Source organism: Syngnathus acus, chromosome 3 (genome assembly GCF_901709675.1).
Source record: "Syngnathus acus chromosome 3, fSynAcu1.2, whole genome shotgun sequence".
Classification (NCBI taxonomy): domain Eukaryota; kingdom Metazoa; phylum Chordata; class Actinopteri; order Syngnathiformes; family Syngnathidae; genus Syngnathus; species Syngnathus acus.
In genome coordinates this window covers 15,597,288-15,621,558 of record NC_051089.1, presented here as the reverse complement: position 1 = coordinate 15,621,558, position 24,271 = coordinate 15,597,288, and the positions used below count along the sequence as shown (strand labels likewise).

Genomic DNA, 24,271 nt, shown 5'->3' with positions numbered 1-24,271 from the left:
TTTTGAGAAAGTTGTATTTACAAAAATTTATTTTATTCCATATCTGCATATTCACGTTTGTTCTAAATATCCACAACAGTTCAAGAAACAAAAAGAACATCTAGTAGTTGCTGCTTGCTTACAATTCCCCTAAACGCTAAAGATTCATGACTGCCATGCATACATCTTAGCCATAAAAGTATTGTGCAGAGGAGATAATTCTTGTGTATCTCCCCTCATGACCTGCTTTATCCAGGGCACAAATTTGGTAAGTGCTATATAGACATCATATTTGTGCTGCCCACAGGACTTATCATAAGAGAGGATTCCCGCTGCAAAGACATCTCCACTTTGAGGATCTCTGACAGCCAGAACACCCCCTGCATCACCCATGCACACATTTTCTCCATACTTGTTGGGTCCTGTGCACAACATGTTTTCGTACACAGTTGACCTGTACTGACTATTCTCATATTCTGCTTTACCGTGATAGAGTGGATGTTAAAAGTCTACACGCCCCCGCTCAAGTGCCAGATTTCTGCCGTATAAAAAATGAGACATTGTTAAATGGTTTTGCAACATTTTTCCATCATAATGTAACCTGTTCAACTAGATTGGAAAAAAGAATCAATGGGAAAAGTTCAAACAAGCAACTGAGATAATGTGGTTGCCCATGTGTGCAGACCTTCTTAGTATAATTGAGGGTATGGCTGTGTTCAGTTTTAACCATTAACCCATCACATTCAAACTTATCTGGGATTTAGGACACAACCAGTCAAACCACTATGTTTTAGTATATTTTTTCAAATATTCTTTTGTTTCCTATCTGAGGTCTGTAGAATCTTTGCTTAAATTGTTATAAATATCACCCTGTTTATAACTTCCTCCACCTTGACAAAGCTCCCATTTGCAGCTAAAGGTCTTCATTTTTTTTGTATCACAAAAACCCATTTGAACAGGGGTGTGTAGACTTTTTATATCCTCTGTAGCTCATCCCAGGATCAACAGTACTCTAAAGTTGATATGAGGAAAAAACTTGAAATTAAAGTTGCTGAGTTTATCATAAATGAGTTCGGGTGAAGGGCAATCACAATCATAGGACAGAGATGGGGGGTTTCCCCCCCAGAGTTCCAGAAAAACATGAATTTGTCATTTGCAATTAACCCATCAAGAGTTTTCACACATTCAGATCGTTCTGATGGGTCAAAATGCAGAGGTCAAATTTTCTGTTTGTGTGCATAAATGACAAATAAAGATGGTTTTATTCTTTTGTAATTCATTATCTATCTCACATGCTGACAAAATCGACATAATCAAGGCATACTCATGATTCAAAAGCAGGTTTACCAATAGAAAGGACCACTAGAGAATCCTCATCCTCTGGAATGTTCCAAAAGGCAATATTGATGGCCATGGTGCAGAGGAGCAGGCTCATACAACAAGAAACCCTCTGAACTCGAGTGAAAGGGCTCCGAGATGGCGGATCCACAATGGACACCCAAATATGTTCATCCCTAAAACCCGTCGATGTTCGGCTCTGGAAAATATTCCTGATAATAAAGAAGCAAAGTATGTCAGATTTTCCCCATGCCTTCAAGACATCTGACATTACCTGAAGCAGGAAACCTCATTGTTCTTTGCAGCATTGAATATCTTCTCCGTCAAACCATCTCTGTGGTCACCGCTTATCCAACAGTCACAAAAGAAGTGCCAAACGTGTTGAGTTTGGAGATCGCGTATGGTCATCTTGTTTATATACCGTAATTTTCGGACTATAAGTCGCGGTTTTTTTCATAGTTTGGGTGGGGGGGTGACTTATACTCAGGAGCGACTTATATACATATATATGTTTTTTTTCACTTTTTTGGGCATTTTATGGCTGGTGCGACTTATACTCCGGTGCGACTTATAGTCCGAAAATTACGGTACCTTAACACAGGAGGAATTCACTAGATCAGTGTGTAGATGTAGTAGTCAGGCGCCAGCCAGGGCCAGCAAGGCCTTCTCTGCCGCTAACACAACCACTGACAAACATTTACATCCTTAAGTCTAAATTTGGATTATTAAATTGTATGCACACGATAATGCATTTATTAATCTCAAGTATCCCTGGTGAGAGTGATTGATTTTCCATAAATGTATCGTTTTTGTCATGAAGAGTAGTTTCATTGCCATTGTTGTGTTTTCATCACATCTTGCCTGGATTACTCTCATGCACTTTTTATTTTGGAATGATAAACAGAAGTGCGGCCTGATTACATGCATTTAATATATTGATCCATCACACCAGCAGAGAGCGCAAGAGATTACTTATCGCACTGATTTTGAACTGGCCAAGTCAATGTAAAATTTTATTAAATGTGCTTCCAATTATTTTACAATAATTATTCAAAACATAAGCACCATAAATATTTTAATGACATTACTACACGTTTGTGCTTTTCCTAAACTCCAGCACATTGTGGGTAGTGAAGTGTGGGCTTTTTTAAAGTCATATTTTAGACTTTTACATATGCATCTTAATCTGTGCTCAATGCCGACATATAAATCTTTAGTAGCACTTATTTTCATTATGCTTGCGGGTGAGCCTTTAATATCCCAGCTGGTTTCTGTGGACGGGTCAACAAGAAAATGGCTAGCTCAGCTCGAATCAGGTGGATGACTTTTATAAACATGGGGTGTGATTGCTGATTACCATGGAAAATTGTACGTTTGATAGCACCCCTCACTTACTTGCTCATTGGCACATCCGTTCTTCTACATTCTGTATATGATCCCTGCCCAGGTTCACTGCACGTTACATGGCAGGACATCATGGTGGGCGTTGAGAGCGGTCTTCTCATGTTTCCAATAAACATCCTCATCATCACCATATTCCGAAGCATCAAACCTCGCATCGTTTCAAAGTCTCAAAAAAGCAGCTCGGAGGACACAATGAGGCCGCGGGAGGTTACCGTCCCAACCATTCTAAAGGTATGTTTAATAATAGGCATGGCTTCATTGCTGACCTTGTAAGATCACACTGCCAGTCCTGATGTAGAAAAGGGGCGCTGCGTATCTGTTACTTTCACCCAGGTCAAATGTAGTCATTGTTTTGGTCGGCTGTTCCTTGCCAGGAAACCGAGGAGGTCCTTTCGCTGCTAAGCGGAAGTCTGCGGAACAAAATGGCACAACTGTCCAGACTGGAGTCCATTACTGATCTCTTTTCAGCCTTTAACAGAGTGCATGAATTCATCCATCTTATGCAAGGTACCTCAATTATCATGCAAAAAAAACCAAAAGATATCCGTAGGGATGCTAAAAAAAAGTCTTCTTGGGGTTTGTGTCTGTCAAGGGGAAACTGAAAGCGACCTGCATTGGGTTTATTGCAGCAAATTCCTCCGAGCTGCACTTCGCCGCCTGCTCATGTGTCTGGAAAGTTTGGATGGAAAGAACTTCCCGACTCCGCAGGATTACACACGAGCACTAGACATCAGCAACCTGCTGGTTCGCAAGTCCGACATGGTCTTCAGCAGTCATTTAGTATACTGGTCAGCTCTTTGTCTGTCACACTTACACAAACAAAATGCATGTTTGATGACTTGCTTCATTTGATGAGAACATGTGCTCTTGTTTCCTTGTCTGTGGCCAAGCCCACCTCCAACGAAAAAGAAGAGGGTGTCATCTGAGTGCCGGTTGCCCTGGTGGTGTGCGTTTCTCGGCTGGTTCCTGCTGATTTCCCTGAGCGGCGTGTCCACATTTTTCACTTTACTCTATGGCTTTTACTATGGCAAAGCAAAGTCCATCAAGTGGATCATGTCTCTAGGCCTCTCTCTTTTCCAGAGTATTTTTATACTGCAGCCTCTCAAGGTGGGTTCGGGTAAAATCTGTCCTCTTACTAAGACACATTCATCCTTGCAATGGGTACTTTTTCAAAATTCTCCTCTTCTCTGCTATTTTGCTTGTAGATAATACCAGCCTTATGCTTACTCTATGCTATTTATTACATTGAAGCGCACAATACTGTAGCACTGGCTCGGCCTAACTAAGTTGGGAATTACAGAGGATGTGTATCAAGTACGTAGTTGGTAACATTACGTTTTTCATATTTTTCATGTCAAATCTGCATTCCAAAAATAGTTTTCAAAGATTCAAAGTAGAAAATTGTTAATTTAGTTTCTTATTTTTAAGACATTTGTACACAGAAGAAAAAAGGGGTACAATTTTGAGGGGAATTATTTCCATTGTTAAGTGACAGTTATTGTTATTATTATTATTACTAAAAGGTATTTTAAAAAAAAAAAAGGTAATTTGACTTTTTTTTTACTTGCGTTAAGTACAACAAATCTTTTCTGAGGTGCTTATAGAAATCCTCAAAATAGGCTGTTTCTCAAGGCTGAAAAAAAGTTCCGTGTAAAATAAATAAGCTGTGTCGATTTTTGGGGCATTTTAAAAGTAAGATACAGACTTTACACGCAGACAAATGAGAAAACAGAAATACTACGTCTCCTCTAAAATCTTTATTGCTGTTGTTACTGTCCATTCATTTACCTATGCTATTGCTGTCTCATGCTGTAAGTTCTTTAAATGTAATAACATTTTATTTTATTCTAAAGGTGATTGGAGTTGCTGTCTTTTTCGCCCTGTTGCTTAAACCAGTAGCTGTTGACGAAACTGAAGAAATTGAACAAGTGCTTTCAGGTGAGCGGTCAAACTGCTGTAATACTTTGTAATGCTCTTTTAGCCATTTACCATTTGTTGCAGTGATGACAATAGGATTGATATTTGTTTGAAGAGTTATCAGCAGGCTACAGGTTCTAAATTAGGCACATTCAGTGATTGTCCAAAATACCTAATATGGAATTCCAAATATGCTCGGGCCTACTGTGTGGAAATTTCAACTCTGTTTCAACCCTTTCATCCACTCCCTTTAAACCCGGAAACATATAAACTCTATTTCATCCCTTAAATATAATACAATGATAGATAATGACTGAACTTCAAAAACAATGTTTTTATTTGAATACTTTGTTTTTAAAGGCAAATTAATTATTTTTCATCACAATTGAATTTAGTCTTAGTAAGAAGATAAACTATGGGATGGATTATATTTCACTAGTCACATAAACTGAACAGACTTCTCATTGATAATTTGTAAAACTAGGGGTATGTATTCCATTTGGCACAGTGCTCTTTGACCATGAATGCAAAACAAGATTAATACTTAACGAAAACTAACAAAATAGTCCAATTAAAATCAAGAAAACATGTTTGTTAATGTAATAAAATAAAAACATTCATCCTTTTTAAAAAAATAAAAATTAACTGACACTAACCGGTAATTACAATGTAATTATAGCAATAATCTTCACCTTTTTTTTGTTCTTTGTCATTATATATAGCTTTAAGAGTTCAGTTTAAATGTATTTATTTTGGAATTGCTCTATGTTCGTACATAAGCAAGGTCCAACAGTCGTTTGAGAATTAGTAGTTTATTTTATTACACACCACTCAGTGATCTTTTTTTTTTTGTAAAACTTTGTACTCCATAAATACTCCATATATTAAAAAAAACCTGAAACTATTACTAAAACTACCAAAACCTAAAATCATTTTAAGAAAAATTTAAAATCAACCTGCTCTAAAAAACGACTTACTACTAAACTTGAAAACTAAAAGTCAAGCTAAAATAGAAATAATACACAGCCCAATAATAATGAAAACTATTAGAATCCTGACGCTTACAATATTTGTCTTGTGATATTTGCCCTTCTGAACAGGTCTGTTTGTGGGTTTGTGTCAAATTAAGTAACATAATGGTACCATGAGACTCACAGGTACATCTGCTTAATTTAACAGAAGACGACAAATGCAGGCGTTACTCCAGGGGCGAACTCTGAGTGTGCAGCAATCCCTCACATCCTCTTTTCTTCCCTTGAACGCATTGGACGATAAATTTACATTCTCTTTTGTATATGCTTCAATAGACTGGATCGATTTGACAATGTTGATTTATGGTAGGGCCTTACCTTTAATGGTAGTGTGTGTGTTGTTTTTTGAGCAGGCTGGCTCCTACAAAAATGTCAGAGCAAAAATTTGTCATAAATGGAGCAAGCATAATGCCTTTTTATTGAAACATTGTCACAAAGACAGCATGCTCAAGATTGTTTGGTGTGAGTCAGAATTCTGGAAATACTCAATGCTGTTCTGAGTAAACTGACCAGATATGGTCTTTTGCAAGACAAAAGACAACTGAATAAAAACAATCCTGTTCCTTCAAATTATCCTTGACGAAAGTGTGGCAAGTTGGCAACACTTTTTAAAATTACCTTATCAATAGATTTGACAACACTTTTTAAAAGTACCTGATCATTGGATTTAGCATAGTTGTTAATTTTTCATGACATCTTTTCTTTGAAACTAGACAACAATTAAGTTAACTCCATTTGTGGAGTGTGGAGATGACTTGTGAATGATATGTATTGTTCGTACAGTATGTACTATTTTTATGAGGTGTATGTAAGATGCACAAAAAAATTCCCTTGCGTGACAAGCTTCATGGACCTGCCTAAGTTTGGAATTGAATAAACGGCTCTCGTTTCAAACAATGTGTTTTAACAATGTTTTTAAATTTTGTTTTTGTTACACACTTAATCCATTAAAATGAAAACAAAGGTTATACTCCATCAAAGTAAAAAGGACTACGGTATACATATAGAAAACAATTCAACTAGTTCAATGATTTTTACTTGTTTTATTAAATTGATGGGAAAACACCCAATTGTTCAACATGGAAAACACAAGAGTGGAGTTCTGCAGTGTCATTTGCTCAACAACACCATGATGCTCAACTTTCCAGAAACTGCTAAATCATTCATTAAAGGCAGCCGTTCTTTGGCCGTAACAGGTGTGGTTGGGTCGGTGGACACGTGTATGACTCAAGTTCCAATGCTATCAGAACATCACCTTTAACCGAATAGTTTGTGGGTAATGTGACACCTCAACAAAACAAAACGCAGGGAAATGTTTCCAGTCTTGATAGCAAGTGCAAGATGAGCAATCTTTGTACAGATTGGCCAAGGCCTCTGGTGAGCAATTGACAATAAGGCAAATGCAGCAGAAAACAGTGTAGGACACATGACACATAAAGGAATAATCTAAATTGACACCTCTGTGGGGTTAAAATGGATATGTAAAATCAAGTTGTGTGGGCTCATCTTTTATACATTAGATATATTTGGTTAATCTGAAAGGTATTTCATTTGGAAACAACCTTGTCAATAATCAGAGCACTCCCAACTACCTCACCCAGTTACTATATATAAAACATGCCCTCAACTGACGTGTGTGTGTGTGTGTATATATATATATATATATATATATATATACACGATATGGACAACGCTCTCAAAGTGGCTGACAGAACAAAGATTATGTGTGTCCTCAGGAACTGAAACCCAGTCATCCAACCAACATGTAAACAGGCCAGCTAGACTTGTTTAACTGGTGTAAGATGAGACTGGAACGAGTCGGTGGGAAAGGCTACAGCATCACATTAGACAGGCAGTGAGCTCCAGAAAAACATTAAATTATAAAGTATATCACACCAATAAAAGATTACAGGCCAAGCAAGAAAGGAGAATGACTATATATGTTGTTAGCTTCAGAACATGTCCAAATTAAATTGATACGAGGTAAGAGTAAATGTTTTGTTTCAGATGTTTCTATAAAGTCAGAGCCTTGAGCATGTTTTACTTTCTGTTCTCATGTGTAATGTCAGCCTGTATTTGTTAAGATACTTAAGTCTTCTTCTTCAGCTCCTCAAAGCGTCGCGTTAGGTCATCAAAGTCGATGTCATCCGAAGTGCTGGTGGTGGTCTTCCCACCGAAGGAGCCTGCTGGGAGTGTGTCTGGGACCGAAGGAAGTTCTGGGAGAGCGTTGTTGTCGTATATCTGTGACGACTGACCTGCAGTGGAACATGTGGGGGCTGTCAAATGAGCTGCTATTTTATTTTGGACAGTAACATGACAAAGCATAACACAGAGGTACTCAATCTGGCAAACATGACAAGTCAAATGTAGCAACATTGTCCACTGAATAACATCTGGTAGAGCTTCCTTTTGCTTAAATTACAGACATCAATCTTTATGGATAGGTCTCTATTAGCTTTGCCCGCTTAGATAATATTTGCCCATCCTTCCTTGCAGAATTGCTCGACTTCAAATTGTCAAGGTATCAGCGATGGTCTGCTCTCGTCAAGATAATCCTGGTCCAGTTAATATAACAAATGGTGTTGGGGAGCCATGCCATTTGCTGGCGTGGCTCCATTCATTGTCTATCATCAAGTCCACACTCAATGCAGCTGTCTACCAGTAAATTGTACAGCATTTCCTGGGTCCCGCTGCCAACGAGCTTTTTCCCAGCAGGATTTGGAACCTGCCCACCAAGCCAACACGACCGATAACTGGTTGAATAACCATGGAATAGCAGTAAAACACTCAATAGGCCGACGAACCCGCCTTACTTACGCCCCATTGGAAATGTCATGTGGTATTGGCAAATGGAAGGCGAGGTGACAGAAACCCCAAGATGCAAATAAATCTGAAAAGCTTGGGCTACAATCACACCTGACCTGGGTCAACGGCTGAACTCCACCTTGATGCTGTCATTCATGCAAAAGGAGGCCCAATGTACTGAGGGCATGTTACTTTGATATTCTTTTCAGAAGGCTGACATTTCCTTCTGACAAGATCCTTTTTCTTGATCACATGAAGTGAAAGACTGGAGTTTTTAGTTTTGTCTAGCTGACATTCACACACTTTCCATCAAATGTAAAATAAGCTTTGAAATATTTCACTTTGTGTGTGGGGAACAAAATACGAAGTTACCTTTTTGAAACAAACTATTGAAATCAACAGACTTTTTCCCTGATATTTAATTTTTGGGTGCCCAACTGTAGAGCAAGTCAAAGAAATGAACGTCTAAAAACATCTGCGTGTTTCACTTTTGTATAGAACTATGACAGTGAATAGCACTTTCCATGACATATTTCATGAGATGAACCTCTGGGTTTCAAGGGCCATACTGAATACAGTAATTAGTAAGACTTACCTATGGTCTGGGATGGAAGAGAGTTTTTTATGTCATCAATCTGAAACAGAAGAAGGGTGCCTGTGACAACATCGCCTTATATTTGAGCCTTATAAGAATGTCGGTTATAATGTGTTAGTGCTTAGTGTAGGAAAAGAAACAAAGGTAACATGCTTGTGGCACTCAACGAGAAACCAACACCTTTAGTGTGCATCAGCCTTTGGGCTAGCTTGAGTCTCCGCTGCAGCACTCTTCTCAGTCCTATCTAATCCCAGGTCAGTTAGTGGGATCACTGAGTTGTTAGTGCTTAGAATATGTACAAGCCATTCATGCTGCCTACTTATGTGCACACAAAGCAAAAACGTCAGCCTATTCAGGGAAAGTGGCAGAAGTGCAGAGGTAAAAGCTGAAGCTAAGTGAACAACTCTTCCCTGAGTGATGCCCTGCCTGCCCTGTCCATCCTGTCCGTCTTTGGGAACAGGGAGGGATCATGGATGGGATGAGTTGGGGGACTTACAGACTCGTATGTGGGGGGAGAAGTGGGCAGCTGAGGGGGCTGCCCTCCTCCCACAGGGTGCGGGAAGCTGTTGTACGATCCAATGGCTGGAGCGAACGGTTCCTGGAGGAAAACATGACCGCGGATTTCACTCTTCAAACAAATAGGGTTAGGAATCACTACGTGACCTGCAAACACGTGTGATCAGATTTTTCAAAAGACAACGATAACTGACAATTTAGCATTGTTTCAAACTATATTTTTGCAAAGTTAACCATCTTCTAAGTGAACATCCATTTTCTGTACTTTGTTCATTATCCAAGGTTGTCAACACTTGGTTCTTTAAAATAATGTCATTCAGCTACATTTGTGAACTTGTCTGGACGCTCTGGGGAAAAACAAAGGAGCAGTGAGAAACAGAGCAAGCACATGTGTGACTTTGCAAAAATTGTTCTCATTAGTTGTTTAAATACACTAGTTTAGAAAAAAATGCAAAACAAAATATTTCACCGTCTAGTTTTTTCATGTCAGTGTGACGTATTCAATTTAATGATTTCCTTTCAATACAATTAAAAATGCTATATACAACATGACTGGAAGTGTCTAATAATGCACATGGTTAGAATCTAAACAAGGGTTTGAAAATAATGATCTTACTCCTTTGGGAGTTGGATAGTTGTAAGGCGTAGGCATGGGCATCGGCATGGGCATCGGCATGGGCATGACAGGAGCCATGAAACCACCACCACCACCACCACCTCCGCCTCTTCCTCCTCCTCCCCCTCCGGACTTCTTGTCATTGTTCATGTCAATCAGGTCTGCTTCATCACAACTCACCTCAGGCTGTCAGGGAGAAAATGTTATGACGCTAACTAAAAGACAACATCCTGATTGGGACCTCAATCTATTCTTACCCGGACCATGGCATCAGGTTCATACGGCACATTGTAATTTTTGGCTATCTCAATCAAGTAGCGCTCCACCAAAATCTTAGGGGGAGACTCCACGCTCAGTTTGTGCATCAGCTGCAAGCATATCAGACATTTTATCAGACTTGGAGTGCTGGCATATTTCTTGGCTGAAAAGAGTCAAGGGAGTCCTGGGTTTAAAAAAAAAAAAAGAATAATAAAGACAAAAATTATATGCCAACCCTTTCATTGACCGTTCCAATCTGATTTGTCCTGCACAGCTTGCCATACTCCTTGCTGTATTTCACACAGAGCTGTTCTGACACCTATAAGAATTGAGAATTTAATGTGTCAAGATCTGAGATGACCAGATAATATTAGTGCCAATGCTTTTCTTTGAATGTGTACTTACCAATTTTAATTCATTCACCTCTGACTGAAGTCGAGGAGCAGCCCAGATAAGAGTGGACACTGCTTCTTGTAAACCTGGATCCAACTCCCTGAAATAATTAACCCATCAATACATACATACCCTTTCATTGGAAAAGGTCACCCCCCCCCCTCCAAAGAAGCGATTTTAATGCACTAGGCAAAGTCCGCTCCTTACTTCATTGATTGAATGAGGCCAAAACGTGTGAGGAGCAAGTCACAGTAAAGCTCCAGGATCTCCATGCCTTCAACCATATAGTCCTCTCTGATGATGTGCTCCACACGGATGCGCGCCCGCTCATCTTTTCCTGCTGACAGGTATTCCGATATCTCCTTCCGAGCCTTTTGAGCGAGCTCGGCTTCATTTTAAATTGTTCAAGGGAAAGGAAAGCATTACAATGACATGAGATTAAAGACCAAAACCAAGCATCGGTGTGTTTTTTTGATTTCAGGACTCACTTTTCTTTTTCTCGAGGAGCTTTAGTCGATTGATGACGAGCCGCAGGTTGACTCTTAACCTCTCAGATTTGAAACCTCCCGGCATCATGTCTGAGTTATCTTCCCTGTGGATAAAAGGTCATAAGACTATGTGTGTGTATCCGTCGTTGAATGGCTGTTAAACGTAGTCACTCATGGTTTTTTTCTATTCATCTAAAGTTGACAACTATTATAGAAATTACGTACAGCAATAAGCCATTATATATGCCGTGCTTTACGTTACACACACACACGATTTTACTAAAGGGAGGACTTCATATTATTTCGCTAAACATTTAGTTATTTATTGTGGCTTTCTAATTATGAATTTTGGTATCCTGAAATTTACCAATGGGTTCACATTTAATTAATTTAGGACATTAGCAATTATCAACAAAATCTTGTGTTTTCTGGTTGTGTATTTTAGCAAGCTTTCCAATGATACCAGTGTAACTCAATTAAAAGGTTACCAAATGTACACAGGCATCAAATTACATAAGTGACCTCCTCGAGAAGTTTTTAAATTTTACCGTCGGCCTCACCCATCTCCATCCTCGTGAATCACTCAATCATGTGAGCATGACCAACCCAGGGAACAACAACGGATCTCCAAATACAACCCCAAATTGAAAAATACTCTCACTGAAAGGAAAAACAAGTTCCGCAAAACTACTCAGCTTTTAGCCTGTAACAGCGCCGTGCTCCTATAAAGCGATGCCGACATTCCCCACATCATGAACTATTCGCTTACTTGCTAAATTGGCTCTGAGCAAATATTGGATTGTTACTGTTAGCAATCTTCCTGCCTGGCATCTGGCTAGCCAAGCTAGCTAGCTCTCGCTACATGCTAAAGAGGACGCAACAAACACGCTGAGACTCGTTGTACGGGTTTAAACGACACGAATAAGTCCGAAAGTTCTTAAGGGTTCGGATAGCCGCAGATAATTCGGTGTCGATAACATACCTTTTTTGTAGCACTCGAATACGAAACTAGACGCTGTTTGTGTCTGTGCTTCGTCGCCTAGTTTACTTCCGTGATTATCTGGTGTGACGTCATGGGGGTTTCTATTTGGGGCGGACAAGGTGGAACGCAAGCTCAGGTGCAGCTGACGACGGACTCACGGAAATATGTAAATGACTCATGGATGTTAACGATGATGCAGCAGAGCTGGAAAAGCAAGATATTCCCTCACCAGAGCTTATTTAAGAGTATTATTTGATGTCGGCTCACGGAAAGACGTCCTTGCTTGACGTCTCTTGTTTCTGGAGTTCAAAATTTTATTATTATTATTATTATTATTATTTACCATACATATGCATACAGTTAAAATTATGTTATTTCACTTGTTTTCTTATTCTATTTAGCATTTGTCTTTGACTCAGGTCAAAATGATAGCAACACTTTTGGGAACATGTTTTGACAGTGTCAAAGGTCATGTTGTTGGGGCATGCATATTGAACATTTGTGAGAATTTTAATAAGATCTTTGCTACAAAAACTTCAGATCAATCAACTTCATGAAATGTAACTATTATTGCGATAAACGGTCACTTAAAGTGCCAGACTACCGTCCAAAGGTTTGGGGTCACTCAGACAATTTTGTGTTTTCCATGGAAACTAACATCGTTGCAGAAGGGTTTTCAAATCACCCATTAGCCTTCTAACACAATTAGCAAACACAATGTACCATTAGAACACTGGAGGGATGGTTGCTGGAAATGGCCTTTATACACCTATGTGGATATTGCATTAAAAAAAAAAACTTTTGCAGCTAGATAGTCATTTACCACATCAACACTGCAAAGAGTCTATTCTTGATTAGTTTAATGTTATCCTCATTGAAAAAAATAGCCATTTTATTTTGATTATAAGGACGTTTCTAAGTGACCCCAAACTTTTGAACGATAATGTAGGTACTTAATAAAAAAATGATCCTTGTGTATTTTTACTTTACTTGCAAGCGCTGAATCAGCACCTCTAATTTTATCTTTTTTTTTTCAACACAGTCATGGTGCCCCACTGGGGCAAGCGGTTGCTATAGCCCTATCAGAAATGAGTAGAGATTCAATTAGCAGAGCTTCCCCGCTAGAATTTTATTGTATATTAAAATGTGGTGGACCTCAGGACCAGGCCTCTTATCCGGAAGGCCGGCAGTTAGTGTCAGTTGTTACACCATGTTGACTTTATTGCTTTGATGACTTGTGTCTAATCTGACTTGCTGGCAGTCAGTCATGGAATAAAGATGTGTTCCTCACTTCTGCCACAGGCCCCAAGAAAAAATGATCACTTTTGGCCTACAGTTCAATGCTATAAACACATATAACCCAATATGGCAGGAGTGAGGAACATGTCCTTATTCCATGACTGACTGTCAGACTAGACACAAGTCATCAAAGCTAAAAAGACAACAAAATGAACAAAGGACACACATACGTATTAACCCCACCCCTGATTGCAGGCCTGCTGGGTGAGATGCCTGGTCCTGAGGTCCGCCACAAAAAATATATTTTCTCCCAAGAAATTCAACCCCCTTTTATCAACGATGAAATCCTGGTGGCGTGCATAATCTGTAGTTCTACTTATGTCCACACTATGACTACTTTTGCCACATCTGATTACTTAATTTGTACTTTCATCTCAAGTAAGCAGGCTTATAAAACATGGAAACAACAAAAAGCTACCAGCATTCCAAGTAGTTTACCAACTCCCGTTGCACTAAATACCAGTAACAGTACTGTGAATTTCAGGAGGCAAAAATAACTACCATATTTTTTTAAAAACTGCTGTTTAAGGGGAAAATTTATTACAAAAAAACAACTTTTGTCAAACGGCGGGCACACCGCATGCCAGCCATTCAAGTTGGTTGGACAAATATAAAGATAGAAGGCAAAAATTTCAGGGCCACTTTTATTTTAAGGCTGGCCTTTCACCTTTGGTAATTCCAGGACCAGTCCAGTTCCACGGGACACTTGACCCACCACAGACTCCAATACAAATAAATTTATTCAGATCTGACGTTGCAATTCATAATAAATCACGTCTGCCAATTTGACTGCAACTCGATTTCAAATTTGATTCCACTTATTAAATAGAAAGGTGTGTCGGCACTTTGAACGGGCTTTCTCAATCGCTTCCAATCACTGGCGCACGCTTTGACGTACCTGCTTGATGCATCTTTGCGACTACCCATTTCATCAACATGCAAATGTGAAATTAAATACTGTTAAGTACTGTTGTAAAACGCAATATGTATGTAGCCAGTTGGGTCTCCAACCCTTTTCAATGATAAGCTTTGTGTGTGGCAGGAAAAGCAGACTCCAAAATGTAACAGCAAATGGCTGTACTTTGTCTTGTTTGTAGTACACTCAACTTTGTAGTCCATCTATAAAAGGGAGACAATCATAAAGGATGCATAACAACTGACATCATTTGTGTTCTGGACGAGACATGCTTTGCATTCAAAGACTGCATAGGTCTTATCCAATTAACAAAGAAAAACTCAGCAATGTATTAAACATTAAAAATCACAAATGTCGAAGCATTGTGGACTAGCTAGCCAACTTAGGGGTGAATTCGCTTTGATATTTTATGCAATTATGTTCATTTGGTCCCTTAAGTTTTGAATAGGTGTCTATAATGAAATCACGGCTGGCTTTCATCCTCCCAATTTTCGGTATTAGTGGGTGGGATGGCGGATATTAGGCCTCTCATTCAGCAGGCTTGTAGTTGGGGGCATGCTTATCCATACGCATGTGCTTCATAGCGTAATATTGCCTTTGTTCCCTCATGTGCTTCTTACTGCTGCCACAATGTCAAAGTCAAAGTCAAGTCAAAGTCAAAGTCAGCTTTATTGTCAATCCCTTCATATGTCAAGACACACAAAGACACCGAAATTCCGTTTCCTCCATCCCACGGTGACGAGACATACAAGTAGGCGACACAAAACAAAAACAAGAAGGCACAAACCATAAATAATAAATAATAAATAAAATAAAGTGAGCGATGAATAAATAACAGACCAATAACCCATTAAATAAGAGGTGCAAAACCGAGCCAGTGTGCATACAGCAGACAGCAAGAACAGGACGCTACGCTGAAAGGGGGAGCGAGTTCAGGATCCTAACAGCCTGGAGTACGAAGCTGTTGGAAAGTCTGGTGGTACGGGAGCGCAGGCTCCTGTACCGCCTCCCAGAGGGCAGAAGTTCAAATAAAGAGTGAGCGGGGTGACTCACATCACTCACAATCTTGGTCGCCTTGCGGGTGAGATGGGAGGTGTAAATGTCCTTCAAGGAGGGGAGAGAAGCACCAATAGTCTTACTAGCCGTTCTCACTATGCGCTGCAGGGCCTTCAAGTTGTGGTCAGTGCAGCTGCCACCCCAGACAGCAATACAGCTGGAGAGGACGCTCTCAATGGTGCCGCGGTAAAAAGTAGTCATGACGGCCGGAGGAGCCCCCGCTCGCCTGAGTTTCCGAAGGAAGTACAGGCGGCGCTGGGCCTTCTTCGCCAGCGATGCGGTGTTGGTGGACCAGGAGAGATCCTCACTGATGTGCACCCCCAGGAACCTGGCGCTGCTCACTCTCTCCACCACAGCACCGTCGATGGTCAGCGGCAGGTGTTGGGCGTGACCCTTCCGGAAGTCAACAACAATCTCCTTGGTCTTGTCGACGTTCAGCAGGAGGTTGTTGTCCCTGCACCACGCGGCCAGAAGGTCAACCTCCAGCCTGTATTGAGTCTCGTCTCCCTTGGTGATGAGACCCACCAGAGTCGTGTCGTCAGCAAACTTCACTATGCGGTTGCCGCTGCAGGTGGCAGCGCAGTCATGCGTCAGGAGGGTGAAGAGCAGCGGACTGAGCACGCAGCCTTGGGGGGCCCCTGTGCTCAGCGTGATGCTGGCGGAGATCTTGTCGCCAACACGTACCACCTGTGGCCTCTGACAGAGGAAGTCCAGTAGCCAGTTGCAGAGGCAGGTACTGAGGCCCAGCTTGTCAAGTTTGCTGATGAGACGCTGCGGCACAATGGTGTTGAAGGCAGAACTGAAGTCCACAAACAGCAACCTCACATACGAGTCCCTCCCCTCCAGGTGGGTGAGGGCCGAGTGGAGGGCAGAGCAGATGGCATCCTCAGAGGATGTATCGTATGTAATCGTATACTGGCCAAAGGCTTCAATAGTTTTCAGGACTGGATATGCATAAAATTAGTATTGTTTCTCAACCTAATTGATTTTTAAAAACACTTTACTTTAAAGTATTTTAATTAATGTCATTATTGTATTTGTTTGAATTGATGCAAATAAAGTAAAATTAAAGTTGTTAGGCTGTGAGCTAATATTCCCTTACTTTTTAATGCTGTTCTTAGCTTTTGTCCTGGTTCTATTTCAGTACTTGCATCGAGGTATTTTTTGGAGGCATGGTATTGAAGTCAAAATTTTGGTATCATGACACTATTGCCAATTGCGGTTTCCTTACCAGACACTGAACCCTACAGGTGAGGTTGTGTAATAATAAATTTGCTCGAATTGATTGGTGGTAAATTATCTCCTCATTCTTGTAGCACCCCGCAAACCTGTCGCAACTATACAGTACTAAAATATAGTCTTTAAAAATTTCTAAATTTACACCATTTAAAAAAATAAATACATTAACTAGCACAAACACAGTTAGATGCAAACTGCTGCCTGGTGTGCTCTCTGGTCTTTGACGGTTTTCTGGTACGGACAGGTACTCGGTGACTCTTGAATTAGAAGGTAAAGCAATTCATCTTCCTCCATAGTTACCCGGGGAAGACACTGAGTAGTTAACACTTGGCAAAGAAAAACAAAGCACTTCAGTATTGTTTCATTTTAATAAAAACATCTTCAAGATTTCAAAAACTGAAGTTAATAATAAAATTGGACTCTGTACAATATATTTATCTGCCACAACATTAGTGAGGCAGTCACTATAACTTGAGTTTGCTGGCAGAAACCTCTTTCTGTTTCTTTTTTGTAGGCTGCCCCTTGGCACTTTTGATTTGACTTTTCACTTGATCCTGCAGCTGAGAGAAGAAGGCTTGAGAGGAGCGCAGAGCTTTATCCCGTCCCTCATCCTAACACAAGAGTCAAAATATTAGTCATGCTTGTCATGTATATTTTCACATTTATATTGTCATAACTACCACACCTGCATACCTGTACATCATGCACACAATTTATCTGAATTACACAGTACCTACCTTGTAAAATGTGCTGGCAATTTTTCAATTGTCATATTTTGTAGCAGATTTGTGGCACTTCTAAATTGAATTTGAGATAAACATTCAAAATGCCACTCACTTTGAGTATAGTAGCTTTGCCTCCTTTAGTGAGTTTCTTCAGGTCTTCTTTTGCTTGCTCCTTGGATGGCTTTTTGGTCTCGCTGGCTTGACTGGCTTCTTTGAGCTTCTTTTTCTTTTCTTTCTCCTTTATTTTGAAATGTTTCACCTTCTTCTTAAGTCGCCTCTCACGCTTCTTGTCTGTTGATGTCTTCTCTGTGGTACCCAGGATATCACCAGCTTTGGTTTTCTCCTTTGGTTGGAAGAAGGGATTTTACACATTTTTTAAAAAGTCACATCATTTTTGCAAAAAAATTCAATATAATCCAAACCTTGATTTCCTCTGGTGCAAGCAGTGTAGCATCACTGGCAGTGACTGGAGCCACTTCTTCCATTGTGATAGACGGCAGGTTGGAAACCACCTTCACCTCAGGCACAGACTGAAGGAGCAAAGGAAACGTGAGCAAGTGGTCAAGTAGCAAGGTTTTAGGGCCTGCCTCATACTAAACAATGTTTCTTACCTAATACATTAAACTTGACTATTTGGCTGCATGAAAAACATGTAGTAATTCTTTCAGTAGATAATAAAAAAAGTCATCTTTTTGTGTGTACATGTTAAATTTGGCAATCAATATATTCAACGACTGTAGAGCATGTTTTTCCAATATTGTGCAGGCCTAATGTGACCTCCGCAAACACAAACAGGGTAGCTGTTTTTCGGATGCAGTGCGTCGTCGGTAGATGTGCGGCGCTCAATCACTCGGTATGAGGTGAAAAGTTGGCAACAGTAATTTTTCCTATCTTGCCTCTTTGTGTCATTGTTTGTTTCAAATGGTATCTATAACTGTGAATATTTGTATTCTTTGTTCAGTCCTCCTATCTCATGTGTTAACATTGCTGAATATGCCCGAAACACAATAGCCATGCCTTCAAATTAAAACTTACAGGTTTGGGTGTGAAGTGGAAATTGGAGAGCGCATCCAGCTTTAAGAAGAGTGTGTCCATCAGTTTTTGGATCTCTACATGGGCTGGATTCTCCTCTTCCTCTTTCTGTGCCTGAAATCATTATGAAGATGTCAAAAAGTTAAAAAACAAAACACAAAACAAAAATTAAAGGAATTTGCAAAAGGGTCAACGTGAGATAAATGCCGAACCTGTGTTTGCTTGAGGTATTCTTGCTCATAAATTTCTGCTAGACTCTGTTTGCTCTTCTCGTGGTCTAACGTGAGTCTCTTCTTGTACTCAAACACGTCCTCTTTGGGCTTCTCTTTTCGGACCACGTCATCAAACACCTAGGGAAACAAATGTCAAAAAGTACTTCATTACATAAGCAGGCAAAGAGCAGAACCTAAAATGATAAAGCATTGTAAAACAACTTATTGAGACCTGGTCTTTAATTCTCTGTCTAATGATGTCTTCCAGATGCAGTGTGGTTTCCTCGGTGATAGCAGGAGCTGACAGGGAACAGAGCAAATCTCATGGTCAAATTAAAATTGTTCATTATTTATTCAAATGATTTATCAATGCAGAGTGGTCTTGTTTCGGACAATTTTCTACTTTTTCTAATGGGATCCGTTACAAAAATCAACAGTACCCTATCACTGCAGTTGCTGCCCCAATGGGTGGCTGCCAAAAAAGTGGTATTATATAATGTACAGGAAGAAAAGAAAGTAGTCATACAATACTGCCAGTGGCCTCCTTCCTTCTTTATAGTACGCTACAGGTGACATTAATGCACCAAAAGCATTGGGCAACTGCCAAAAGAAAGATTTGGGGAAAAAAAATCTCAATTGTATAGCTCACAATCAAATATACATGTGCATCGAGCAGGGAAAAAAATAAATAAATCTGAATTGACAGCCAAATGGCAGAGAATGATCCAGTCATTAGCACAGTTTTTTTCCCCCGGTTTCGGCCAAGAATTTTCATTTTGGTGCATCCCTACCTAGTCATAGTATAGAACTGTTATCACCATTACACCCAGCGCATCCATGTCACAGAGTGTCACCTACCCTTCCGAGATCCCTGCTCAAAGTCCAAATCTTCCTCAAGCATGCTGTTCTCCGGGCGTGATTGGGCTGTCACCTCTCCAGACAACTGCCATGACTTTGAAGCAAGAGACGCTTTCTCCAAGTCCTTGATCTTCTGCGACATCTACACACAGCAAGCGAAGAAATTATACTGACTGATTCAAGCTAAAGGCAGTGATGTGAGGAATGTTGTTGCCATGGTAACCACGATGCTCTGGGAAATAATCTAATTTCACTTAATTGGCCTGAAAATAATTATTTATTTACTACAAACAATGTATCATTGTTCATCTATCCATGCTGGTCATGTATAGGTACAGGCACAACTATTAAATGCTCTTTTATTAGATACCAGAAGGTGTAATTAACATTTGTGTCCCCACCATTACTACGACTGTATTTGTACAACAAATTAACGTAGTTTTAATACTACACTAATGTTGAGCATTTGTTTTAATGATTGTATAATGCAGAATGTTGTCATGTGAGAGCATCTTCAAATGCTTCATTATGCGCTAAACCCATCACAAAAATCTATGTACTACTATTACCTTTTCTTGAATTTTCTCATGTGATGATTGGGATTGAGATTTTTTGGAGTTTGGGTTTTTTCCTCCCAAAATATCTTCAAGGTCTTCCCCTTCGCTTTCATCTCCAGAAAGGTTAAAAGTCACCTTTTTATGAGAAGCTTTTGCCCGGCTTATGTCTCCGTTCCTTGTAAAAGGCAGATAACAAATATATTGTGACAAACTGTTTTGACCCTTGAAATTTTAAACATCCAAAAGAAAAAAATATAATGATCAGTTTTACTCATTGTTAAAGTCCTCGCCAGAATCATCATCATCATCATCTACTTCTTCATCTTTGTCCTCATGCATGTTGTCATCCTCACTATCCAACAGCTCGTCTGCATCAGCCCCTTCGGAAGCAGTAAAGTAGTCCTTGTACTTAAGGTCTCTGGAGCTCGTCTGTTAATATAAAGAAAAATAGTAATTGAAATAAAAAAAACATTTCACAAGTCCCTAAAAATCATAATGTAAAGAAGCAACAATACATACGGTGTTTTTGTTTGGCTTTCTGCTGGAGAGCAATTCAAGGTCAAAATCGTCATCCTCATCTGAGGGCAGATTCTGAAAGTAATCCACATTGTTTTCGTCATCGTTCTCCTTTGCTTCTCGCTTGTCCATGTCATCAAGAAATGACTCCATCTCTGACAAGCGGAAGAATTTATCATCGACTTCTGAGAAAAGGCCATTCATTTGGGAATGTTTCTCTGTGGGCTTCCTCTTTTGTTTCTCCCGCTTCTCCAGGGCATCTACGTCAAAATCTAAATCAGAGTCCTCATCTGTGTCATCTTCTGCGTCATGGTCCCCCATTTTCTTCAACCCACGTAGCTTCTCGTCAGCTTCTTCCTCCATATTTTCATCGGGCTCGCCTTCCTCATCCCCAGTTTCTTCATCCATCTCCTCATCCTCTTCCAGTACCGCTAACGTCTCATCAGACAAAGCCTCATCAATTGCATTTCTAAAGTGTTTTAATACAGCAGAGTTCTGCAGCTCTAGCTCCTGCCAGATTTGTTCTTCATCAAACCTTTCCACCACCAGCTGAACAAGCGGGCTGCCGTTATATTCTGCTGGCTCCTGGGATTTGTGGAGGTCATAAAGAGTTTTGGTGAGAGATGTAAAGTCCGCTGCCACATTGTCTTGAAGGCTGCAACAATAAAAACAGAGAGCCATTACATGTTATTAAAATCCACTCAACCATTTTTGCACTGCACCACAGCACATCACGGAATAATGTAGATTTGGCCTTACCCAGCATTAAATTGCCCATCACTGTGACATTTATATCTTGTGAAAATATTAATACATGTAAATACAACAGAATGTAGTTCAAGTCTTCCATTTTTAATTTAAAGACATGTCTCCTGATTCGATATACTGCACTGTGCTACGACAAAACCCCATCTGAGATCGGTATCAGCAACTAACACCATCTTTTCTAGCTACAGATAATTACTCGATCATATTCTGTTCTTGAATCAACACACGCAAGTAGAAGTGTCACCGTAAAGATATTCGCATCGTTAGCTTAAGCTAACACTTAGCAAGATCGAAAGACCCTCCAATTCAAATTTGAGATAAGTTAAAGGAAACCACAACAGTTTGTAAAATTAGCACTTGCCTCAGAAAATTATATGGATGCTGTGTGTTGACGTCAAGTTTATTCAAACATTCCTCCAACGTGATACATTCGTCTGTTTCAGCCATCGTTCCTCACACGTGAAAATGTGTGCGTCGCATGTAAATAGGCTCTGTGAGAAACGTTTGGTGTTTTTTTAGTTCCGTCACTAGGGTTCCAAAATGGCGGCCGCTTTACTGAAGGTTGCAGGTTGGTTTTGACAAGTTTAAATATATTTAGGCAATTGGCTTATTTATGTTTTTTTTTTATGATACGCTACACATGAAAGGCGATGCATTATGCAACAAACTGGTTTGAACAAAATGCAACCAATTCGTGAGCTTTCTTAAACACGTTGACGTTAAGTGTTTTTTTGTTTGTTTGTTATTTATGTGGTTGTCGGTACTTTTCGGGCACACGTTGGCGTTTCTAGTCAACATTTTCAGCAGGTAACCATTAATAGTAATTTATTTGCTGCGAATATAACAATTGAGCGGCTGTCAAGAGTTGCTGTCAAGTTATCCTAAAGTTAAGTACGTGTTATTAATATGATTATTTTATATTTTTGTATTTATTTTGCGATAATTGGCTCGGTCATTTTGATATTAATATTTCTATTGGAGCAACAAGCCCATGCCGTATGACCACTACTGTGTCAAAATACATTTTTATTTTTATACCAATACATCTTTATTCATACAGCATGAACTGTGTCTGTGGATATCGATTGACTTCATCTACGCGTTCTATCTTTATGCAACTGTATGTTCTTTCAACTGAGAAATGTGACCTATGCATAATAAACCATACTATAACTCCAGTTGACAAACAAATAATGTATTCACCCAAGCTTCTTGTCCTGTTGGTCTTTAAGTTTCCAGTCTTTCAAGCTATTGCCATCTCACACTTCGAAGAGCACATTCGACCTCAGCATCCCTTCATCAGGGTAGCCTTGGATCACTGTGGAATCTGGGAAAGCTGAATCATATTGCCATTGCTGTCCCAGACATGGACAAGGCCACAGCTTTGTATCGAGATGTCCTGGGGGCCACAGTGAGTGAAAAGGTGCCTCTACCAGAGCATGGTGTCTACACAGTGTTTGTAGAGCTTGGCAACACTAAGTTGGAGCTTCTCCATCCGCTTGGTGAGAAGAGCCCAATTTCTGGATTTTTGCAGAAGAACAAAGCTGGAGGAATGCACCACATTTGTATTGAGGTGAGCATTATCATGTGTATTTTGTTGACCCTTCTTATAGACCTAAAGCATCACAACTGGATACTCTGACATGCTTATGATGGTGCATGTCGAACCTGTCAAGAAAAGCTTTGTATTGTATGCATACATTGTTAGCAATACTGGTACAATGATTTTTTTTTTGCATTCTCAAAAAAATGTCCGTTTATACCTTTTTATTAAAATACATACATTGTTAATGTACTGCAGAGCGTTACACCCCATATCAGTTTCAATTACAAGATGATTCTAAAATGTGTACTTTTACTTTAAAGATATTAAATTATGGGAGAACCATAAATCAAGCAGAGATCATTTTTACACGAGGGGAACAGAATATGTAATCTGTTTCAGGTTGATGACATCAAAGCTGCAATCAAAGACCTGAAAGTGAAGAACATCAGAACTCTTTCACCAGAGCCACGAATAGGAGCTCATGGGAAACCAGTGATGTTTCTTCATCCCAAAGACTGTGACGGTGTATTAGTGGAGCTGGAGGAAGCATAACAAAGATCACGAGCCCTCTTTGTTGAGCCTTATATATATTCTAGAGCAGTGGTTCATAACCTGGGTTCGATCGGTGAGTCGGTCTCAGGGGTTCGGCAGAGCCTCCACCAGGTCCGAACACAACAAGCTAGCATTGAACATGAAATTTCAGTAGAGGTATGTTTGAACGCATTTCACAAAAATCATGTGTTGAATTAACTACTTGGTGAGTGTGCATGTGAGGAGATGATGGCCTTTTATAGGATATTCAGAATTGGGCTATAAATGTACACAATGAACTTGTCCAAGTTTGTGGCTTTTGCATCCTTTCAATTGTTTATGGAATTACTTAAGCGTCTCTGGCATTTATATTCTGTGCATGTAAACAAATATTGAGTTGTAGTGACAGATGAACAAGTGTTAAAAAAAATTAAAATCTTGCACAAAATGGATGAAATACTCATTGAATGACCGAACCTTATGGATGCAATGGTGCAGAGAATGTGTGTTGCCTTTATGTTGATTCCCTTGAAAAGTGCCTGTTGGAATAATTTAAGTGAAGCCTTGGCCTGCCAGACCTGGAGGCCTTGTCTTTACGAGTTTATGACTTTCCTTTTATCTAGGTTCTTCCTCTTTAGTGACAGGGATGTCTTTTGATCCCTGTCAGCCATATGTATCCTTCCTGTCCTTATGT

The 24,271-nt window shown here is 39.8% G+C and overlaps 5 protein-coding genes across 7 annotated transcripts; 2 read left to right on the top strand and 3 right to left on the bottom strand.

Annotated features, from left to right (window-relative positions):
• Nucleotides 1–1,146: 1,146 nt before the first annotated feature.
• Nucleotides 1,147–1,738, bottom strand: LOC119120702 (polycystic kidney disease protein 1-like 3). The gene is made up of 2 exons (XM_037247841.1): nt 1,592–1,738; nt 1,147–1,529 (listed from the first exon to the last, which is right to left on the bottom strand). The coding sequence occupies exons 1-2, from the start codon at nt 1,723–1,725 to the stop codon at nt 1,304–1,306; spliced, it is 360 nt and encodes a 119-aa protein (XP_037103736.1). The 5' UTR covers nt 1,726–1,738; the 3' UTR covers nt 1,147–1,303.
• Nucleotides 1,739–2,771: 1,033 nt separating this feature from the next.
• Nucleotides 2,772–6,431, top strand: pkd1l3 (polycystic kidney disease 1-like 3). Its single transcript, XM_037246879.1, has 6 exons — nt 2,772–2,952; nt 3,096–3,228; nt 3,314–3,509; nt 3,612–3,828; nt 4,575–4,659; nt 5,813–6,431. Exons 1-6 carry the CDS (start codon nt 2,794–2,796, stop codon nt 5,911–5,913), a joined length of 891 nt encoding a protein of 296 aa, XP_037102774.1. The 5' UTR covers nt 2,772–2,793; the 3' UTR covers nt 5,914–6,431.
• On the bottom strand, nt 5,720–12,477 carry ist1 (IST1 factor associated with ESCRT-III). Of its 3 annotated transcripts, XM_037246877.1 has the most exons (12): nt 12,326–12,477; nt 11,341–11,446; nt 11,060–11,240; nt 10,865–10,952; nt 10,695–10,778; nt 10,459–10,569; nt 10,202–10,387; nt 9,566–9,667; nt 9,070–9,109; nt 7,758–7,924; nt 5,988–6,030; nt 5,720–5,892 (listed from the first exon to the last, which is right to left on the bottom strand). In XM_037246877.1, the coding sequence occupies exons 2-10, from the start codon at nt 11,426–11,428 to the stop codon at nt 7,758–7,760; spliced, it is 1,047 nt and encodes a 348-aa protein (XP_037102772.1). In that variant the 5' UTR covers nt 11,429–11,446; nt 12,326–12,477; the 3' UTR covers nt 5,720–5,892; nt 5,988–6,030. The 3 variants fall into 3 exon arrangements, with proteins under 3 accessions (XP_037102772.1, XP_037102771.1, XP_037102773.1); XM_037246876.1 differs by lacking the exons at nt 5,720–5,892; nt 5,988–6,030 and having other exon boundaries at nt 6,697–7,924; XM_037246878.1 differs by lacking the exons at nt 5,720–5,892; nt 5,988–6,030 and having other exon boundaries at nt 6,697–7,924; nt 9,070–9,076.
• Nucleotides 12,478–17,181: 4,704 nt separating this feature from the next.
• mphosph10 (M-phase phosphoprotein 10 (U3 small nucleolar ribonucleoprotein)) lies at nt 17,182–21,999 on the bottom strand. Its single transcript, XM_037246875.1, has 11 exons — nt 21,862–21,999; nt 20,736–21,387; nt 20,488–20,645; nt 20,229–20,391; nt 19,660–19,801; nt 19,034–19,101; nt 18,802–18,939; nt 18,593–18,703; nt 17,980–18,087; nt 17,670–17,900; nt 17,182–17,443 (listed from the first exon to the last, which is right to left on the bottom strand). Exons 1-11 carry the CDS (start codon nt 21,945–21,947, stop codon nt 17,297–17,299), a joined length of 2,004 nt encoding a protein of 667 aa, XP_037102770.1. The 5' UTR covers nt 21,948–21,999; the 3' UTR covers nt 17,182–17,296.
• mcee (methylmalonyl CoA epimerase) lies at nt 21,988–24,029 on the top strand. The gene is made up of 3 exons (XM_037246880.1): nt 21,988–22,068; nt 22,733–23,073; nt 23,446–24,029. Exons 1-3 carry the CDS (start codon nt 22,041–22,043, stop codon nt 23,596–23,598), a joined length of 522 nt encoding a protein of 173 aa, XP_037102775.1. The 5' UTR covers nt 21,988–22,040; the 3' UTR covers nt 23,599–24,029.
• The last annotated feature ends 242 nt before the right edge of the window (nt 24,030–24,271 follow it).

What these genes read in the sequence shown, in the direction of transcription:
- ist1 (XM_037246877.1), bottom strand. Translation starts at nt 11,428, where the DNA reads ATGATGCCGGGAGGTTTCAAATCTGAGAGGTTAAGAGTCAACCTGCGG. An exon ending in GGCCTCATTCAATCAATGAA is followed by an intron (nt 10,953 to 11,059) that starts GTAAGGAGCGGA and finishes TAATTATTTCAG; the next exon opens with GGAGTTGGATCCAGGTTTAC. An exon ending in AGGTGAATGAATTAAAATTG is followed by an intron (nt 10,779 to 10,864) that starts GTAAGTACACAT and finishes CAATTCTTATAG; the next exon opens with GTGTCAGAACAGCTCTGTGT.
- LOC119120702 (XM_037247841.1), bottom strand. Translation starts at nt 1,725, where the DNA reads ATGACCATACGCGATCTCCAAACTCAACACGTTTGGCACTTCTTTTGT. An exon ending in AATGAGGTTTCCTGCTTCAG is followed by an intron (nt 1,530 to 1,591) that starts GTAATGTCAGAT and finishes CTTTATTATCAG; the next exon opens with GAATATTTTCCAGAGCCGAA.
- mphosph10 (XM_037246875.1), bottom strand. Translation starts at nt 21,947, where the DNA reads ATGGCTGAAACAGACGAATGTATCACGTTGGAGGAATGTTTGAATAAA. An exon ending in TGAGCAGGGATCTCGGAAGG is followed by an intron (nt 19,102 to 19,659) that starts GTAGGTGACACT and finishes GTTCCCTGTCAG; the next exon opens with CTCCTGCTATCACCGAGGAA. An exon ending in GCAAAGCTACTATACTCAAA is followed by an intron (nt 17,444 to 17,669) that starts GTGAGTGGCATT and finishes CTCTTGTGTTAG; the next exon opens with GATGAGGGACGGGATAAAGC.
- mcee (XM_037246880.1), top strand. Translation starts at nt 22,041, where the DNA reads ATGGCGGCCGCTTTACTGAAGGTTGCAG. An exon ending in CGCTTTACTGAAGGTTGCAG is followed by an intron (nt 22,069 to 22,732) that starts GTTGGTTTTGAC and finishes TTGGTCTTTAAG; the next exon opens with TTTCCAGTCTTTCAAGCTAT. An exon ending in TGCACCACATTTGTATTGAG is followed by an intron (nt 23,074 to 23,445) that starts GTGAGCATTATC and finishes AATCTGTTTCAG; the next exon opens with GTTGATGACATCAAAGCTGC.
- pkd1l3 (XM_037246879.1), top strand. Translation starts at nt 2,794, where the DNA reads ATGGTGGGCGTTGAGAGCGGTCTTCTCATGTTTCCAATAAACATCCTC. An exon ending in ATTCATCCATCTTATGCAAG is followed by an intron (nt 3,229 to 3,313) that starts GTACCTCAATTA and finishes GTGTCTGTCAAG; the next exon opens with GGGAAACTGAAAGCGACCTG. An exon ending in TTATACTGCAGCCTCTCAAG is followed by an intron (nt 3,829 to 4,574) that starts GTGGGTTCGGGT and finishes TTTATTCTAAAG; the next exon opens with GTGATTGGAGTTGCTGTCTT.